This window comes from Dasypus novemcinctus, chromosome 12 (assembly GCF_030445035.2).
Source record: "Dasypus novemcinctus isolate mDasNov1 chromosome 12, mDasNov1.1.hap2, whole genome shotgun sequence".
NCBI lineage: Eukaryota > Metazoa > Chordata > Mammalia > Cingulata > Dasypodidae > Dasypus > Dasypus novemcinctus.
In genome coordinates, this window is record NC_080684.1 from 74,764,689 (window position 1) to 74,786,079 (window position 21,391).

General features: G+C 33.4%; 1 protein-coding gene across 1 annotated transcript in view; it reads right to left on the bottom strand.

The window, feature by feature from the left end:
- Nucleotides 1–591: 591 nt before the first annotated feature.
- EPYC (epiphycan) overlaps nucleotides 592–21,391 on the bottom strand; it is a 53,543-nt gene continuing 32,743 nt past the window's right edge. The window contains exons 3-6 of the mRNA XM_004459826.3: nucleotides 20,338–20,496; nucleotides 19,286–19,488; nucleotides 8,932–9,027; nucleotides 592–1,226 (exon numbers count right to left, since the gene is read on the bottom strand). Coding sequence (XP_004459883.1) covers nucleotides 1,056–1,226; nucleotides 8,932–9,027; nucleotides 19,286–19,488; nucleotides 20,338–20,496 — 629 coding nt within the window. The 3' untranslated portion in view covers nucleotides 592–1,055. The remainder of the gene's footprint in view (nucleotides 1,227–8,931; nucleotides 9,028–19,285; nucleotides 19,489–20,337; nucleotides 20,497–21,391) is intronic.

Genomic DNA, 21,391 nt, shown 5'->3' on the forward strand with positions numbered 1-21,391 from the left:
TTTTGTGTTAAAGTATTTGCATATTAACATGTGTAGATATTAATACATACCTAATAGTAATTTATATATACATATAGCTCATTCACAGACCCTTTGTGGGGTGAAAAAGGGAAAATTCCTTGTGTGTATGATTTGTGTCTCATGGAAAACTTGTAAAAATATGCAAGAAACAATTGACAGTAGTTAACTCCATACACATTTCTAGGGAGTAGAACTTGGGATCAGGACCTGGAAAGAAACTCACCTTTCATTGTATGTATTTTAGTTGTCTTTCAGTCTTTTACACAGTGTCTACGTAGTGACCATAACATTTTAGAAAGACTAGCTCTCCTTAAGGTGGTCCTCAGCTTCTTCTGTAATGGGGGTATCATGTCATCCTCTTTATTTTCTATCTTTTTTATTTTATTTTTTCTCACAGACCTAGAAATGCACCAAATAAATCGTCATTTTAGCAAATATCTAAGATGAATTGATAGCTCTTTAAGATGGGAACATGTTATCATTCAAAAACAAAGTTACATCTATTATTGTTGGAGATTATTGTTTGCATATTATGATTATACTGAATATTTCACCACAAGACCACTGTAATTTTCAAATACTTTATTCTTATTTTCATACTCTTTTAATGAATTAAAGAAAGAGAACATGCTTCAGTGAAAAAGATGAATAGAAAAGGTTTGTTAAAGAAGCTAAATCTTAGCAAAATACCTAAAGTATTCATATTTTATTTTCCTTTATAATATACTGAATTTGAAGTTATATAGGATAGAAATCCCAAACTTACAAGTTACATGTGACTTCATAAGAATATAAATGAAATATTCCCATCATTTAATTTTGTTCTTTCTGTATGTCTTGCAGGTTAACTATTATCTGACATTTTCTTAGATTACTCAATTATCATTATATGTTAATACTTTTAGTTGTATTTTCTGTAATCATATCATCTTGCAGAACATGATTTGAAAATAGGCAGTGTTTTTTTTCCCAAAAGAGCAGTAAGAATTGCTTTGTTTTGTAATAGGCATTGTAATACTAACAGTTAGCTAAAATTAGACAATATTCCCAATAGGCAAACGAGGTAGACACATGTATGCTTGAGGAGTTTTGCTGAGATTGATAGGATTTCCATCCAATCGAATGTCCTCTAAGGCCTTACGAATATAAGTCAAATTTTTAACATTGCAGAATGTATCTTCATGCATCTCAAAGATGTTGTTATTCTAAAAAGGATAAAAATAAATTATAAGACAAGATATAATATATCCTTAGTTCTGAATAATAGCATAGTATGCTCATTTTGCTTAACCCTTTTTCTTATTTTTTTTCCTTCCCTTATACAAAAATACTTAAGTGATGACTATATGCCAAGTACTTTCTAGACAATGGGCATAAATCAATGTACAAAATAGACACGCTCTGGCCTTTATGCAACTTATAATTCAGTAGTGAAAATACAAGGTAAGAAGGTGAGAAAGCAAATTTAAAGAGAAAAGGTAGTTCCCAAACATGATGAGTGCTATGAAGAAAGTTTAGAGACTATGGAAAGTTTAGTGACTATGAAAAGATATCTTAGGAGATAGCAATATGCTGAGAATGGCATGAGGAGAAGATGAGAACATGGAAAGAGCCAAATAAAGAACATTCCAGGGAAAGAGAACAGCAAGTTCAAGGTCTCGCAGAATTAATATGGAATGTTCTAAGAATGGGGAAAATGTCAACATGGCTGAGGTGAAGTGAGGGAGAAAAAAAATATCAAGAAGACAAGCAGGACCCTGGACTGGAATTTTTATGTTTGTTTTGTAGCTATATTGAGATGTACTTCACATACCATAAAATTCACCCATTTAAATTATATATTTTAGTGGTTTTTAATATATTCACAGAATTGTGCAATAATTACCACATCTAATTTTAAAACAATTTCAACACCCCAAAAAGAAACCTCATGCACATTAGTAGTAACTCCCCATTCGCCCCTTTCCTCTGCTTCTGGCACTTGGAAATCTACTATGGATTTGCTTGTCTGGATATTTCACATAAATATGACATAAATATGACATTTTTCAATTAGAATCAAGTTTTTAAGGTCCGTCTATGTTGTAGCATGTATCAATTCTTCATTCTTTTTTATTACCCAGTAATATTCTATTATATAGATATACCACATTCAATTGAAGGATATTAGGTTCTTTGCACTTTTAAGCTATTATGAATCATGCTGCTATGAGCAGTTGTATTTAGGTTTTATGTGGACATATGTTTCAGTTATCTTGAGTATATACCTAGGAGTTGACTTGCTGGGTCATATGTTAGCTCTATGTTTAACATTTTGAGAAACTGCCCAACTGTTTTTCAAAGTATCGGCACCATTTTACATTTCCAGCAACAGTGTGTGAGGGTTCCAATTTCTTCACATCCTCTTCAACACTTATTGTCTGTCTTTTTTATTACAGTCATCCTAGTGGATATGAAGTAGTGTCTCATTTTTTGTAGTTTTGATTTGTATTTCCCCAATGACTAAAGATTTTGAGCAAGTTTTCATGTGCTTATTGGCCATCTGTATTATCTTTTTTGAGGGAAATGTCTATTCAGATCCTTTGTCCATTTTTTTAAATTAGGTTATTTGATTTTTTTGTTGATGTCATGAGAGTTTTTCTGGATACAAGTCCCTTGTCATATATATGATTTGCAAATATTTTCTCCAACCCAATTCCGTGGTCTGCATTTTTACTTTATTCTGTCATCGTCATCGTATCCATTCCACTCCCCTGCCCCAAGATGACTCCCTCATCTATTTTTGCTTGTTGTTTGCTCATTGTTTTTGCTTGTTGTTTGCTTGTTGCCTGCTCATTGTTTTTTGCTCATGATAGGCTCATTGACTGTTTTTTTTTCAGGAGGTATGGGAAACCAAACCTGGGACCTCCCATGTGGGAGGTAGGTGCTCAACTGTTTGAGTCCCATCCACTCTCCCCATTTTTACTTTCTTCATTGTGTACTTTAAAGCATATTTAAAACAATTTTTTTTTTGGTGAAGTCAAACGTATTCATTTCTTCATTTGTCACTTGTGTTTTGGTGTAATATTTAAGTAACCATCTAGTACAAGGTCATGAACTTGTACTCTTTTGTTTTTTCCTAAAAGTTTGTAATCTTATCCCTTACATTAAGGTGTATGATCTATTTTGAGTTAATATTTGTATATGATGTGAGATAGAGGCCCATCCTAATTCTTTTGCATGTGGACCTCCAGTTTTCTGAGCACCATCTGTTGAAGAGATTATTCTTTTCCCCACATTCCACTGTCTTGCATATTTGTCAAAAAGCAGTAGGTGATAAATGTAAATATTTATTCTTGGACTATCAATTCTATTCCATTGATCTCTGTACATCCTATGACAGTACCACAGTATTTTGATTTCTGTTAAGTTTTGCAGTAATCGTGAGTCTTTCACTTTGTTGTTCTTTATCAAGATTATTTTGGCTATGCTGGGTCACTTGGGTTTATGTATGCATTTTGCAATCAGATTTTAATTTTTTTGCAAATCAACACAGCTGAGATTTTGCTAAGAGTTATGTAGGCATTAAAATTGTAAGTCAATTGAATGAATGCATCAGTTTGCCAGGGTTCTTGTGGCAGATACCACACACTGGCTTAAACAATGGAATTTACTGCTTCACAATTTTGGAGGCTAGAAGCCCAAAATAAAGGTATTGGCAATGTCATGCTTTTTCCAAAGTATTCTAGTGGTGGCACTCTTCCAACATATGGCAATCTCTCTCTCATTCTCTGGTTTATTCTAACTTTGGTTTATTTTGGTTTTTACTTCTATGTCTAATTTCCTTTGAACTTCAAGCCATATTGGATCAAGGCACACCTTTATTCAATTTGTCTCATCTAAATGGCATCTTTGAAGAACCTACTTACATATGAGTTCACACCTTAACTAAAAATAGCACCGTCAAAGGTTGTATTTACAAATGGGTGCACAGTCACAGTACCTGGAACTAGAATATGAACATGTCTTTCATGTGGGACATGATTCAATCCCAAGTAGGGGGTATTGTCATCTTAATAATATTAAGTCATACAAAGGGTAGTTCTCCTTTATTTATATCTTCCTTAATTTCTTTCAACAATGTTATAGCTTTCACTGTACAAGTCTTTTACTTCTTTTGCTAACTTTATTCTTAGGAATTTATTATTTTTGTGGCTATTATAAAAGGGATTGCTCTCCCAATTTATTTCTGGATTGTTCATTGTTAGTGCATAGAAATATAATTTATATTTGTATAATGATTTTGGAAATGGCCACATTGCTTAACTCCTTGTTTAGTTCAAATATTTTTTAGTGAACTCCATAGCACTGTCTACATTTAAGATCATGTCATCTGAAAAGAGAGATTATATTACTATTCTGAAAGTAGAACTGAAAATAGAATACGTTTATTCCAAGTTTTTAAAATGATTTTATCACAAAAAGGTATTGGATTTTTTCAAATATTTTTTTGCATCATTATGATGTATTTTTTTAATCCTTTATTCTGTTACTATGGTATATTATATTGGCAGATTTTCAAATATTAAGATAACTTTCAATTCCTTCATATACAAAGATAGGAAGGTCATGGTGTATAGTCCTTTTTTTGGTGTTGTTGGATTCAGTTTGCTAGTTTTGAGCTGAGGATTTTAATATCCACATTCCTAAGGGTTATTGGTATGTTTTATTTCTAGTGATGACTCTGTCTAATTTTGTATCAGAGTAAGGCTGGCATCACTGAACGGGTTGAAAATGTTACATCCTCTTATACTTTTTGGAATATTTAGCAAAGGATTGGTAAAATTCACCTGTGAATTCATTTGGAATTTCATTCTTCTTTGTTGAAAGTTTTTGAATTAGTAATCCCACCTTTTTCCTTGTTAGAGGTCTATTTAAATTATCTGTTTCCTCTTTAGGTTTCAGTAGTTTGTGACTTTCCAGGAATTTGTCCATTCCATCTAAGTTATATATTTTATTGGCAAGTATTTGTTTGTAGTATTCCATTGTTATCATTTTTATGTCTGTAAGATTGGTAGCAATGCCCCCTCTTTCATTCCTGATTTTAATATTTTACTCTTTTCTCTTTTTATCTTGGTCATTCTAGCTAAAGGTTTTCCAAGTTGTTGATCTTTTTAAAGAACCAACTCTTGGTTTTGTTGGTTATCTCTATGCTTTGCTATTCTACGTTTTATTTATTTATGCTCTAATATTTATTATTTCCTTCCTACTGCTTGCTTTGGGTTTAGTTTGTTCTCTTTCTACTTCTTAAGATGGAAAGTTAGGCTATATATTTGAGGTCTTTCTTTCTTTTAAATATAGCCATTTACAGCTTTAAATTTCCCTATCAATACAGCTTTGACTCTACCCCATTCAGTTTGGTATACAGTGTTTTTGTTTTCATTTGTCTCAGATTGTTTTAGTTTCCTTGGCTACTCAAGAAAATACCATACAAAGTGATGGCTTAAGCAAGGGGGATTATTTGCTCACAGATTTGAGTCCAAGAGAAAGTCCAAATCAAGGCATCGTCAAAGCGATACTTTCTCCCCAAGGACTGTAGCATTCTGGGGTTGGCTGCCTGCAATCCTTTGTCCTTAGCTTGTCAAATGACAAGGCAAATGGCAGTTCTTCTGGTCTCTCCCTTCTCTTCCAGTTCCATTGATATTCAACTCTGGCTGCTCCCTTCGAGGCTTTCTCTGTCTAAATTTCATTCTACTTATAAAGGACTCTAGTATTAGGATTACATGACCCATCCTAATTGAGGTGGGCCACACCTTAACTGAAACAACCTCATCAAAAGATCCTACTTACAATGGGTTCAGAACCACAAGAATGGATTAATATATATAAATACATCAATCAATGATTAATAATCAATATATATTATGTCAATATATAATAATATATTAATCAATAATTAATTCAGGTATAATAATCAGTATAGATTTGTTTACTAGATTTTAAACTTAGTTTCTCCATTTGCCAGTTGTTTACACTGGACATGTAAACTCAATGTGTCTTCTTTCTCATCTGTAGAACTGGGGATTTTAATGGTACCTTCTCAGAGTTGAGAGGGATAAAATAAGATTATACTTGTGAAACTTGATTACTAGAATAATTTAGTCCAGGAGCAAGTGCTCAATAAATGTTAACATATTTTGTTACTAGAAGATAAGTACAACTTTGTAGAGAATCACCAAATTGAGGCTTAGATTTAGAAAAATAACTTTGCCATTAGTGTTCCTTATTAACTACCATAGTGATGTAAATGAGAGTTGTGCATATATGAACAGTGGAACACATTTCAAACAATTTCAGGTTATATTAATTGTTGACATAATGTAACTGTGTACAGTAGAACATCTTGTATTGATAGGTTATCATGTGGTTTATAATGATAATGTTATTCCCACTATCTATTTGAAGAACCCTTAGCCCAGAATCAATCTACACACTGATACAAGCTCTGAGTGACTCATTTGTTTATTCAATGATTGAATAACAATCATAATTTGTTTATTGTGAGCTAGGCATTATGATAGATCTTGAAGGCATAATGACTAATAATGTATGGGTCCTGAACTCTAATAGTTCATACAGTAGTTGAGACACATGTAAGTATAAAAATAGTTGAAATATATTAATGTAAGTTCCACGATGTAGGTTTGTCTAAGTACAATGATAACACAAGTTAGCCATAATACTTTTTGTTTTCTTTTAGAAAGGAGTGTGAATTTAGGAAGGCATAATACATGTGAAAATATGTGACTCTTGAAAGATGAATGAGGATTCTCTAGATAAGGAATTTGCTAGACAAGGCATTTGGCAATGGAAGGGCACTCCGATTAAGGCATGAATGCCTTTCTCTGTGGTCTCAACCAAACCATTTAACCTTTTCTTGTAAAAGTGAAGAGGATGAACTAGTTACTCCCTAAATTCCTTTTAAAGCTCTGATCATTCAAAACCAGCTACAAGTGAGAAGAGAAATGAAACTGGAGTAAGGCACAAGAGAGATATTAATAAGGATGAGGAATACAAATGTAGTGCCTATTTTCTCTACTCTTCCCTTTGATAGGTAATATAATATATGTTCTTAATAATAATTACACTTCACATTTAAGTGCTCATCATGTACAGGAACTCTACTACCCACTTTATAAACTTTATCATTTAATCCTCCCCATCACTGTATAGAGTAGGTTATCTCTTTATTACAAATGAGAAAACTTTAATGCGGGGGATTTCAAAAATGGGTCTGGTCATTAGATAATGTTGGGTCTGGAATTTTCAACTAGTGTTTCTGGTTATGCTAAGGTCTTCATTCTTAATTGCTATAATATATGTTGGCACAAATTTTCAAATGAACCAGGAAAGGGAATTTTTATATGAGCATTAGAATATATATATAAATTAAAGACTGTAAATTAGAAACAACTTTATACTAGACTTTGGTGAGGTATTGTTGAAAAACAAATATTTTAAAAGATGAAGTCAATGCTTTTTAAAACTTAGAACAGGAAACATAAAACCAATTACTTAAAAAATAACCTAGTATATATACAAGCACATTGTGTCTAAACATAACATCAAAGACCTGAATACTTCATAGGGTTAGCATCATCAGAGACAACAGTAATAAAATTTAATTCAAATTGGAGCACACGTTTCAAAATTTCTTTAAAGATTCCCTTGAAAATCATCACTCCAGTCACAAAGAAGGCAAGGAATCTAAATATATATAGAATTCGGTCCCCAAGGGTGGGAGGCAATCCAAAAACAGATGAGGGTTAGAAAGGACATACACACTAAGAATAGGAAACATACCCAGAATACCTCAAAAAACAGACATGTATTCAAGACTCATACAAACATATACATAAAAGACATCAAAATGTATATAAAGGTACATTTTAACAGGAAGAAAAGAAAAGACACAGAGATACATATTTACAGAAGTCACAGAGGAATACATAGGGATCAGAAACCAGTTTTAATGGTAAGATTGCTTTTTGTTAAGTCCTTCACTTTTCCCATGGAGAAAATTGTAATATTTCACTATAAAGTATGTTGCAGTATACGTAGATACTTCTCTACAGATTTATCCCATAGATGAAATAATACAAAAAATTGATTATAACTGTAAGCCAAAAGTTACTCACACAGGAAATAAATAATTTATCTTTTTTAATTTTAATTAAAAAAAGTTTGTTGTTATTGAACATTTTTTAATCTCTTGGATGTAAAATGAAATATATTTTGAAATTCTGGATCATCAACATTTTTTGAAAATGTGGTTTTACTTACTCCTTCAAGGATAAAAATATTGCTTAGTGCTAATTAAAATAAGCCCAAAGTTTTGAAAAAACAAACAAACAAAAAAAAACACATTCATTTTAATCCAAAGATAGAGATTTATCTCTTAACTGATGGAAATGCCCTTGAAATGAATTTAATTCAATGTTTAAAATGTAAAGTCAAAAGCTGAAATTATCATTTTCCCCACTTAAACTTAGTAATTAAATTAGAACTTTCTTTTCCCTTTTATTTTCTATCATAGTTCTTCATTAGGTGGAGCTTTCAATTTTTCCCCCAAAGATGCTTTGTATGCCAAAAAGATGCATTATGAATTGGCAAGGAATGAAAATGAAAGCTAAGGTTAATGAAAATAGATCAGAATGGATAAGGTCAGGAAAGCACTTTTACCTAGGTTGAGAGAGAGAATGAGCTAGAGAGAAAAGAAAAAGAAGAAAAAAAATTGACACAGTATATCAACATGCCCCTATAAATAGGTTTTGTTGTTGTTTGTTTGTTTTTTTTTGCATCCTGGACTTTCTTTTGTTTGATTTTGTTTTTCCCTGGAGCTGTTAGGTGCACCATATTGTAGAAACCTACCTGGAGGTGAAGGGCTCGTAGGTTTCCCGGGAGTGGCAGAGGAATATGGTCCAAGTTGTTATCGGTGAGGTAGAGATGATGCAGGTCATACATATCCTGTGAACATTCCAAATGTAGGAATTTAACAGAAATTGTTGGTGCCACAGTTGTACTTCTATTTCCTACCCATGCAACTATTTTTAAAATAACATGCCCATCTAGGTGTTGCTTCATAAAGTTGAGGTGGATTAGTTTTTCTCAATTACTATACCATTCAATTGAGTTTGGAATTAACTAATTAACTAAAATTAACTAATATTTCTTCTTGAAGATGAAAATTATTTCTCAGTCTCTGTGAGGAACCTTGATTTGTCCTTTCTAACTTTTACAGTTTAAGCAAGGAAGTTACTTCCCATGGAAGGAATTCTGAGGTAGGATTTTGGAGATTTGAGTAAGGAATAGCAAGACGTTTTTTCATTTTACATGGAGAAGTGAAACTGATATAACTTCCCAAGGATTAAACAGGGCTAGAAATTGTAGAGACAATTTATAGCATTAGACTTGTTGGAATTGGGTTGAAAGTATGATGCTACAGCATTGTTTTCTTATGTGGAGATACTGATGGATAAAGAATCTTCAGACTGAGGAGATGTTCTAAACTGGAATAAAGATAAAAATGTATAAGCCACTGGTGTTGGCATAAATAACTGAAATCACATAGAAACAGGTTTCCAGTTTGACAGTCATAGGATCTCAAAATTCAGGGCCCATAAAAATGAAAGGCTGACCTCAAGAAGGCAAAACTAGTAAAGCATCTTAGCAATTCAGAAGACCCAAGAAGAGCAGTAGTAAAACACTTCTTTTTTTTTTAATTATCAAAAGACAATAACAACAATAAATCACTGATGGCTTCTGCTAAGAAGCCATACATACAGCATAGTTATTTATGAGCATGGCTCTGGAACAAACCACTGAGGTTCAGACCCTGGCTTTGCCATTGGCTACTGTGTAACATAGAGAACTTAGTTACTTTTTCTTTGTCTCAGTTTCTTCATCTGTAATATGGTGATAATAATAACTATTATTCACCAAAGGAAGTTTAATTTTATGTGGTGATTTATGTAATTAGTACAGAGTTAGTAAATATAAAATGACTGGATTAATGCCTGCCCCACATAATGAGTTTATTATTATTACAAGCTTTGCTTTTCTCATGAGAGTACATACAAATATAAAAATGGCATAGTCTGTTTTGAAAAAGCCTACAGTGTTATAATAATATATAAAGTACCCACATTGTAGTAAGTACTAATTTTGACGTGTATACAAAGTGTTATTAAAACTCAATGGGGAACATATATTCCGAGGTAAGACCTACTGACAGGGTACCGAATTCCTGGGTTTGCCCTGCCTATAGAGTCTAGCTGTCTCTAGAGCCCTCAGGAGTCCTCCTTTTGAGGCACTGTTTACTGTGGCAGTCAATGAGATCTGCCTGAGACATGCATAAGCATAACCTCTGGAATGACCTCCCAACTCATTTTGAAATTTCTTACCCATAAAAACTCATTTGTATTTAATATTTCCCCCTTTTAGTCAAGGTCTTTATTTCACTACACTAGGCTCTTCCACCCCTTTTATTTGTACCTAATTAGCACTATACTCATTAAATATATGTCCCAGAGACTTAAATCTTCCATCTGTTCATATGCTGGTTAAACCCTGAATCTCAGCAAAGTTGCTACACCTACTCTCCAAACCACTGGACTCGCCCAGGATAATTAACAAAAGAATGATGATGGACAATGCCAGTCCTAAAAAAAAAGAGAGTATCTATACTGCAAGCAAAACAGTTCCATCTATCTGCCCCATGGGATCTAAGTCCCTTCTCAATCAGGAACAGATGGGCATTACCATCCCCAGATCCTCAAGATTGAGGAATGAACAAACTTATTATTCTAGCAATGGAAGAACTTGTAATATAAATATAAAGGCAATAGTCACCAGAGATTCTGAGCAAAGGGAGAGGGAAGAACAGGTGTAACATGGGGCATTTTGGGGAACTTGGAATTGTTCTGCATGACATTGCAATGATGGATACAGGCCATTATACATTTTATCAAAACCTATAACATTGTGCTGTGCAAAGTGTAATCTATAATATAAACTATATTCCATGGTTCGTTAGTAGCAATGCTGCAATATGTGTTCATCAATTATAACAAATGTGCCACACTAATGAAAGATGTTGCTAATGGAGAAAAGTGTAGGAGGGGGAGAGCGTAGAGTATATGGGAATCCTGCTATATTTTCAAATAAAGAAAAATAGTAATAAAAATATTAAAAATAAAGGATATGCACAACTGGAGAAGAAAAAAACACACAGTGGTGTCTTGTGCTTCTGTGAAAATGTAATGTATGTATTTTCTCTATTCCTACCAATAAGCACAACTAGAAGTCCTGAACATTATATGTAAAACAAACATATGAAGTCTCTGAAAGGAGGGAAGAAGAGAGATATGCGCTAGGAAATTTGGGGACCCAATAACATGTTGGGGAGTTCTCAGGGTTTTCTTTCTGCTTCATGTATCCTAGATTTGGACAAACACAAAAAGCCCAACAGTCACCTTCTCTCTCTAGTCAAAGGACCAGGAAAGAGGCAGTCTAGCAAGACAGAAAAGTTTTAGACGATAACTGCTGTACTCCAATCAAACACCATAGAAAAACTTTGACCTCACCACCACCCATGCCAGTTCCCTAGTTGAGTAGGGAGACTAGGCTTTCACCCTCATCAGGCTGTAACAAGGTACCTTAATGCCTCACCCACCAGGGTCCTGTTAGAGAAGGCTTAATGGACAGACAGGACTTTCATCATTGCTCATTGGTGAAGAAGGCACCTTTATCCCATCAGTGAAAGCCACATGAGGTGTGGTAACAAGGCACTCCTAACCTTCCCACACAGAGAGTTATCAATGGAAGCCTAGTGGGAATCAAAACTCCTATACCCATTGATGTACTGTAAGAAAATTATTAAGAATTATGAATTCATAAGTTTTCTAATCTATAGTCTTGTTGTTTCAGCCAGAATTGTAAATAATTAACTTGTTCTTTGTCCACTGGAATGTTGTAATGCTGCTGTGCAGGTAGCCCTCTCACCTATTAATGAAAAAACAAATGTTTAAAGGGAACAAGTTACCAGACATGGCATTTGCACATCCTGTTTGTATCCCCTTTAAAACTAAAAGCTGAAAACCTTTATGTTCTTGTTCAGTGTATCATGAATAGAATAGAACAAAGACCCCTCAAGACACCACATCTTGCCTGTGGAGGGCTGGCCACCACCCTCCCATTGGATGGATTTGGTTTCTTTCAATGAGGTCATTCCTCACAAGTTGCAAGACGCATTGGAGTTCTCAGGTTTTGAACCTCTTAAAATGGATGGTCCCCAAAGCAGTTGAAGCCTCACCCAGGAAAGGATGCTCTGCCTGGGATCATTTTTCCAGTTGGCCACAAAGGGACTTCCCAGCCTCGGGTGAGATCAGCTGTTGTGTTTCCCCCCAATTTGGTGTGTGGTTGTATATACTTTCATTATTTCCTATGTCTTTAATTGATTATTTTCTTTTCTGTGATTGCTCAATTGTTATAATCATTTGATATAACCTGAAACCCATTTTATTGAATAAAGTTGCCTCTGCATAGCACTGAGTTACTGCTTCTTCCTTAGGAACACCCACCCATCATTTAATGAAGGTGTCAGTAGAGGCTAGGTGGGGAATCTGAACTTCTGTCCTGACTTGAAAGTAATATAGAGCTCTCTCCTTTTTCTTGACAGGATTGGAATTAGAGGAAGCCAGATATAAATATAAGTTTTAAATGAAATCCAGAGTCTCAAAACATGATATAAAAATGCCCAGATTTCAGTAAAAACATCGCTCATCATGCTAAGAACCAGTAAGATCTCAAACTGAATGAAAAAGACAACCAATAGATACTAAGATGACAGATATTAGAATTATCTGACAAATATTTTAAAGCAGCCACAATAAAAATTCTGCCGTGAACAATTATGACACATTGGAAACAAATGAAACAAAGAGTCTCAGTGAAGACAGATTTAGAAATTCTGTCTCAGTAAAGAAAAATATGACATAAAGATATAGAGAAAAGCCAAATGGAACCTTAAGAGATGAAAAAAATACAGTAACAAATAAATGCAATGAATAGTTTCAACAGCATATTAGAAGGGGTTGAGGAAAGAATTAGAGAATATGAAGATAGGATAATAAAAATTATCTAATCTGAACAAATATGAACAGAAACTCCAGAAACTGTGGAACTATAAAACAGATCTGTTATTCATATCAGAGTCCTGGGAGAATAGGATAAAGAGGATAGGACTGAAAAAGTATTTGAAGAAATAATGAATGAAAATGCCCACATTTGGCAAAGGACTTTATAAACCTACAGATCTAAAAACTGAGTGAAACAGGATAGAACAAAACAAAACAAAAAGCCACAAGACACACTGTAACCAAACTTCTGAAAACTAAAGACAAAGAAAAAATCTTGAACACCTCACGAGAGAAACAACACCTTACCTATATGGGAACACCAATTCAAAAGAACAGTGAATTTCTTGAAAGAAACCATGGAGGCCAGAAGAAATGGCACAAAATTTTGCAAGGCCTGAAATAAAAAATAACTGTCAACCTATATCCATCAGGAATGAAGGGAAAATCAAGACATTCTTAGATGAAGGAAAATTAAGAGAATTTGTTGCCAGAAGACCTATTTAAGAATGCCTAAAGGAAATTTTCTGAAGAAAAAGGAAATGATAAAAAAGAAAGCTTAGAACATCAAGAAGAATGAAAACACAAGGAAAACAAAAGAAGGCTACATAAAACAGACTTTCCTTCTCTTTTTGAATTTTCTAAATTATGTTTGAAAAAAAGAAAAAAATTGTAATGCTGTCTGATGTGGCTCTAAACGAATACAAATAAATATTTGAGACAGTGATATCATATATGTGGGAGAGAAAAAGGATATAAGTGGATATATGGTTTCTACACTTCACTCAAACTGGTAAAATGATGTCAACAGTAGAAGACTGTTAAACACACACATATATGCCCATATATATATGCACACATATATACATACATATGACATAATATCTAGAACAACCAATAAATATTTAAACAAAAGGGTATACTCAAAAAACATTAGAGGGAAGCAGACTTGGCCCAGTGGTTAGGGCGTCCATCTACCACATGGGAGGTCCACAGTTCAAACCCTGGGCCTCCTTGACCTGTGTGGAGCTGGCCCATGCACAGTGCTGCTGTGCACAATGAGTGCTGTGCCACGCAGGGGTGCCCCCTGCATAGGGGAGCCCCATGCGCAAGGAGTGCACCCCGTAAGGAGAGTCACGCAGCACGAAAGAAAGTGCAGCCTGCCCAGGAATGGCACCGCACACACGGAGAAATGACACAAGATGATGCAGCAAAAAGAAACACAGATTCCCATGCCACTGCCAACAACAGAAGTGGACAAAGAAGATGCAGCAAATAGACATAGAGAACAGACAACTGGGTTCAGGGGAAAGGGGAGAGAAATAAGTCTTTAAAAAAAAAATTAGATAAATCAAAACAGAATTCTAAAATTTTTGAAGTAGCCCACAGGAAGGCAGGTAAAAGAAAATAGAGAAAGGAAAAAGAGAAAAAACAACACAAAAAAAATAAAGTGGCAAGATTAAGCCTTAACATATCAATTTACATTGATATGGTCTAAAGATACATATGGGAAGACATAGATTGGGAGAATGGATTTGAAAACATTACACAATTACATGCAGTCCACACAAATCTCACCTCAAATATAATATTATAGATTATAGGCAGGTTGATAGTGAAAGGATTAAAAAAAAAGGATCATGGAAACATCAATCAAAAGAAAGGAGTGTCTATATTAATATCAGATTAAATAGAATTCAGAGCAAAGACAATTATGAGACAGAGAGGGATATTATACAATGATAAAAAGTATCAATCCACCAAGAATACATAGCAATCCTAATGGTATATGCACCAGACAACAGAGCAATAAAATATATAAGCAAAAACTGATAGACCTTAAAGTGAAAAAGGACAAATCCTTATAGTTAAGTCTTCAGCCTTCTTCTCACAACAATTGGTTGAACAACTAGACAAAAAATCAGCAAGGATATAGAACTTGGCAACCTCATTGTGCCAGTCTGAGATTGTTTATGAATCCCAAAAGGAGAAAGATTATGTTTGTAAATTAATCTATTCATTTGGGTGTGATACCCTTTGTGTTAAATTAAGCTAAGGGGAGTTTGATTATATAACCTGTTAAGATTAGAGCTTTTTGATTACACTATGTCAGTAAGGCATGACTCAGGTTGAGTGCCCATACCTTTGCTGGACTTGACATAAATAGACACTCACTCAAGAAGACACACAGAAAGAGAGAGCTCTGTCATTTTTGTTCTGGTCATGTGACAGAAAAAAAATGGCTCAAACAGTGAAAGCTCCTGGGAGAGATGAACCATTTTGCCTGATAGCTTACAGCTGGCCTTTGGAAGAGAGCTGAGACTGAGAGACAAGCCTTATGCCAGGAGAGAAAAGAATTCACTTAAGTATGAAGCCTCAAGAGGCCAGGGCCCACACATCCTCAAGAGGAAGAGGAAGTCCAAAGGGGAAGGCAGAGACCAACCAAATATTGGCAAAGATGTTGCTTTGTTATGTGGCAACTGACTTTGGGAAAAAAGCAACCTTGAATTGGACTTTTTGTGGCCTTGTAACTGTAAGCTTTTATCCCAAATAAATATCCTAATAAAAGCCAACAGATTTCTGGTACTTTGCTTCGGCAGCCCTTTGGTGGACTAATACAGCAATCAACCAACAGGATGTAAATGACACTGATTTTAAAAAATAAATAAAACAATGTACTCCATTATAGTAACAAATTAAAAAAGAAAAGTCACATGATCTTATCAATTACTGTAGAAAAGTATTTGCCAAAATTGAAAATCTATTCATGATATGTATTAAAAACTCAAAAAAAGAAATAGGAAAGGGAATTTCCACAACTTCATAAAGGGTATCTACAAAAAAGTGTACACTTAAGTAATAGTAAAACATAGAATGCTTCCCCCTAATACTGGGAATAAAGCAAGGATGGCTACTTTCAGCACTCTTAAACAGTATAATTCTATCATGTTCTAGCCAGTGCAATAGGCAAGGAAAGAAAATAAAAAGCATACACATCAGAAAGGAAGAGATACATTTCCCAAATGTGCATTTGAAGTTATTGTCTGTGTAGAAAATCCCAAGAAATCTTAAAAACAAAAAAACAACCTCCTGGAATAAGTGAGTTCAGCAAAGTTGCATGATACAAGATAAACATACAAAAATAGATTGTATATCTACATACAAGCAGTGGACAAATATTAAAAATAAATAAAAGTTAAAAATAATTTTTTTAAAATTAGTTTTTTAAAAAAAAATTAAAACTTACAATTGTTCCAAAAAAAGAGAGAACTACTTGAGTTAATCTGACAAAACAATTCAAAATTTATATTATAAAATCTCCAAAATACTGGAAAAGAAATCAAATAAGATCTAAATTAATGTAGTCATACTTTATTCATGGAGTAGAAGACTCAACATTGTAAAGATGGCAATTGATGTACAATTTTTATGCAATTCCTATGAAAACCCAGCAACAGTTTCTGTAGATATAGACAAGTTAATTCTCAATATTATATGGAACTAGAATATCTAAAACAATCAAAAAGAATAAGTGTGAAGGAGTCATTCTATCTCTATAGTAATCAACACTGTGTGATATTAATAGTGGAAATATATATCTCTATATATCTATATATATCTATATATATCAGTTGAACAGAATATAAAACCCAGAAATAGATTCATATACCAAATATGCCTAACCAATTTTTGACAAAGTTGTAAAAGCAATTCAGTGGAGGAAACAGCATTTTCATCAAATGGTGTTAGAGCAATTGGACATCCATAGGCAAAATGAGCTTTGATCTAAGTCTCCCACTTAATACAATTAAGAACTCAAAATGGATCACAGATTTAAATGCAACATGTAAAACTATAAAACTTTTATAATAAAAAGCTTAAGAGAAAATCTTCAGAATCTAAGTCTAGGCTTTAAGCTTAATGATAAATGTATTATCCAAAAAGGAAAATTGATAAATTGGATTTCATTAATACTAAAAACCTTCATTCTGCAAAAGAGATTGAAAATACAAGATACAGACAAGGAGAAAATATCTGCAAATCATTATTCAACAAAGGTTACTTATCTAGAATATAGGAAGAATTCTCAAAACTCAATAGTAAGAAAGCAAACAATGAAATTAAAAAACAGGTAAAAAGGCATAAGTTGATATTCATCAAAGACAATATAAAAATGGCAAATACGCATTTTGAAAAATACTCAACATCATTAACCTTTAAAAGGGAATGAAAATTAAAACCACAATAAGATATCTGTACACACTTTTCTGAATGGCTAAAATAAAAAGTTATAACACCAAATGCTGGTAGAGATGTATAAATATTGCAACACTTACATATTCCTGGTGAGAATGTAGAATGGTACAGCCACTGTAGAAAATAGTTGACAATTTCTAAAACTAAAAGTACAGCTACTATACCACCTAGCAATTGTACTGTCAGGCAATTATTGCAGAGAAAAGAAAACTTACGTTCACACAAAAACCTGTAATGAATACTCAAGCAGCTTTATTCATAATAACCCCAAGCTGGAAAGCACTCAGCTGTCATTCAGTGGGTGAATGGTAAACAAACTGTGGTAGATTCATGCCATGGGATACTACTCAGCAATAAAGGGAACAAACCATTGATACATGCAGCAACCTGGATCAATCTCCAGAGAATTACGCTAAGTGAAAAATGCCAATGCCATAAGGCTATCTAAGGTATGGTTCCATTTATATTACATTCTTGAAATGCTGAAATTATAGAAATAGACAACAGATTAGTGATTGTCAGGGAAGAAAGTAGGAATATGGCATAGGAAAGTGAGTGTGGCTTAAAAGAGCAGCATGAGGGATCTCTGTGTTGGTGGACTTATGCTGTATCTGCATCAGCATCATGGTCATGATATTATACTATAATTTTGTAAATATCAGTGGGGGAAACTGAGATACATGGGATCTTTCTGTATTATTTCTTCCAACTATATGTGAATCTACAATTATCTCAAAATAAAAAGAATAACTAAAATGAGAAATTTCCAATTCTATATGTAAAAATCAAAGAAGGCCTCACAGAATTGAAGATGCATGAGTGTGTAGTTATTAGAGATGTTTTTGGTATGTGCAAAGAAGGGAATATCTATTTGAACACAATATAGGTTGGAGAAGAGAGTGAAATAAATATACAGAAGAAGGCAATCTAAACAGAGAGTTAAGGTTAACTGTGACAAGCTTCATGTGCTATGCCAAAGCATTAGTTTCAAAGTGTGTTACATAAGTAAGGTGGGTAATACAAGAATGAGAGTCATGTAGTTTGAAGCTGCTTTTTTTTGGTTCTGTGCACTTCCACCTATGATGCCTCAGCTGTAGGGGGGTGGGGTGTAGGCTACAATTTTTACCTTAGTGTCTGTCATTATTCTTTATGGATTTTCCTTTCCTTTTCACTAGGACCAGTAGAGGACACATGGTTTCCCTGGAAATAATGTGACATCCCTTCAAATAGTATTTTGATATAGTATTCAAAAAGTTTTTTGCACAAGGTATAGAGGAGCAGCTTGAATGGAGTAAGTGTGGGTAAGAACACCTGTTTGTGACGTCTCAGACTCTATGCTGTTGTTCCAAGCAAGTCACTTGCTTCCTCCACTTAGAAAACTTGCTTCCTCCACTTAGAAAAAAAAAATCTCAAGGATTACCTGAACCCATCCTCATACGGGAGTTTAGAAGCTGTCCATCCTCAAGACACCACCCACATCATGCACAAGCAGCCTATCCTTTAATCACGTATGGCACTTTGCCTGATTGGAGTTCCTGGTCAATATGAATTCTTCAGTTTACAACATTTCCAGTTGTTCCTTACTGATTGGTGCTCCTGGAAGTCACCCACTTCTTATTTCAGCTCTTATTTCCTGGGACTTGGCCACTCTCAGAATTTACCAGAACACAGTAATCCCCAAAAAAGTATGATAAATAGGGATGTAAAGTTTATTTTAGAGTTTAAAATCTCATCAAATTGAATCCCCTTATAGAAATAAGAAGGGTGCTCATTGACAGCAAATGGAAAAGGGATATAAAAATCATTCTTTCATATTCACTCTTAACACTTACTTTAAATGCTTCTTGCTTTATACCTTTTCTTCCAAGTCTGTTGTTGCTAATATCAATAAACATCAAAGTGGTTGGCAGTTCTGGGAGCTGCCTTATTTTATTGTCACGCAGGACAAGCTCTCGAAGTTGAGGCAATTTTCTGAATGCATCTTCATCAATCTCTGATATTAAATTAGATGTCAGATCAATTCTCTTTAAATCATCTAGAAGAAAAAAGGAAGGAAATAATTAAATACCTTTGAATATTATTTGTTTATACAAAAATAAATATAAATTTGCTCACGTAAAATTTACAAATTAGCAATGACGGTTAATAAAATACTTATACAATACTTTACAAAATACTCGCTAATTACTTTGTAAAAAATTCACTATTTCCTCTACACACTATTGATATTTATTAAATTATTAATATAAAAAGTGTGACTTTAGCAAAGAAATTGGAACATTATATTTTAAAAAGAATAGGTTTGCCCTCCATTATCTTCATAAACTCTGGACTTTTACTGTTCAAAACATTTTCCTTGGTGATGGTAGATTATTGTATTTTCTATTAGTCAAAAATATAGGCATTTTAAAAAACTTCAATTGATGAAGAAAAGTAGCAAAATTCTTCTAAATTGGCAAAAATTATAAAGTCAGAATTTAGATATGTGTTCAGCAATTATAAAGAAATTATACTTTCATAGATGTTAATTCAAAAGCCAAATCCTTTGTAATATATGGTCAAGATATCTTTTACTATACCCCTAATGTAATAGCATAATAAATCCTAGTCACATACAAATATAATTATTTATGGTTTCTGTTTAGTTGAAAATAGGTAGTTAAGTTGAAAATAGCATCACCACTGTATATTAGGCTCATTAATAACTTTTAATTATTTTTTGTTTTTACTTATTATTATTAAAGCAACCTAAGTATTTACATAAAAATAATTGATTAGTGAACCATATTTTGGCATTCAATTTCATTCTCTGTAGCAATATTTAAATTGAAAAAAAAATAAAAGTCTATAAAGAAGAAAAGAACATCTGTGCTGTCATCCATACTTAAGCTTGCAAAGTCGTTTTTGTTGATCTTTTTAATTCTGTTAAAACGAGAATAGAAATAAGCAGTGTTCTTGGGCAGTGGAGGAATTGCATCAAGTTCATGGTCATCACAGTATACGGTGGTACTTATACAAGTACAAAGAAGGCAGGTAGGAAAGTCTAAAAGATAGAGGCAGATAATTAGAAATAAATTTAAAAAACAATTTCTAAGAAAGAATATTATTAGGAATGTTTGGTAAACAAGATAAGAATTTCCCAAAGACAATTCTGGTATATTTCATATTTTTTCATACAGTTTTCCATGAGTGTAATATTTTAGCTAAATAGATCAATTAAAGTTCACCCAACCACTAGTATATCTTTTATAATGTTTTAAAATTTTATTTTAAATTTCTGTAGCTATACTACAGTATAGCTGTTAATTTGATCCTTATTAGAAGTTCTATTTTCAACATGTAAATGTTAAAAATGTGTTTTTTATAAAGTTGAAATTTTACAATAGAGTATTTTTATTATGCCTTTAGTTCAATTTTTAAATACCCACTGAAACAAAATCTGATTCAAGAAAGAGGTATGGAAAAATACTTTTAATTAATATTCTTACATTTAATAAATACAAACTAAATCCTTTCTTTTTAAGTGGCAATGTACTAGTTGGTGAGCACAAGGACACAGTTCTGCTATGTGAGAAAAATGCTAATTAAATGATCACCAACAATAAAATGATGATTTTAATAAGTGTCATGAAGAACCATATGAGGATAAAACAGGGGAATCTGACCCTGTCTGGGAATTATGGAAGAGATCCCTGAAGATTGCTTAGTTAACTGAGAGTTAACTATGCAAGATGGAAGGAAAGACTATGCCAGGCAGAGGAAGCAGCATATGCCAAGTCCCTTCACTTTGAAAGGACTGAAAGATGAAGCCTGTGGCTAAAGCTCAGAGAGCATTAGAATATGTGGATATAGCATGTAGAGGCTTTGTTGGCTGCATTGCATGCTTTGTTTCTTTTTCTCAGGATGGGCATGGGTATGAAATGATCAGATTTGCATGT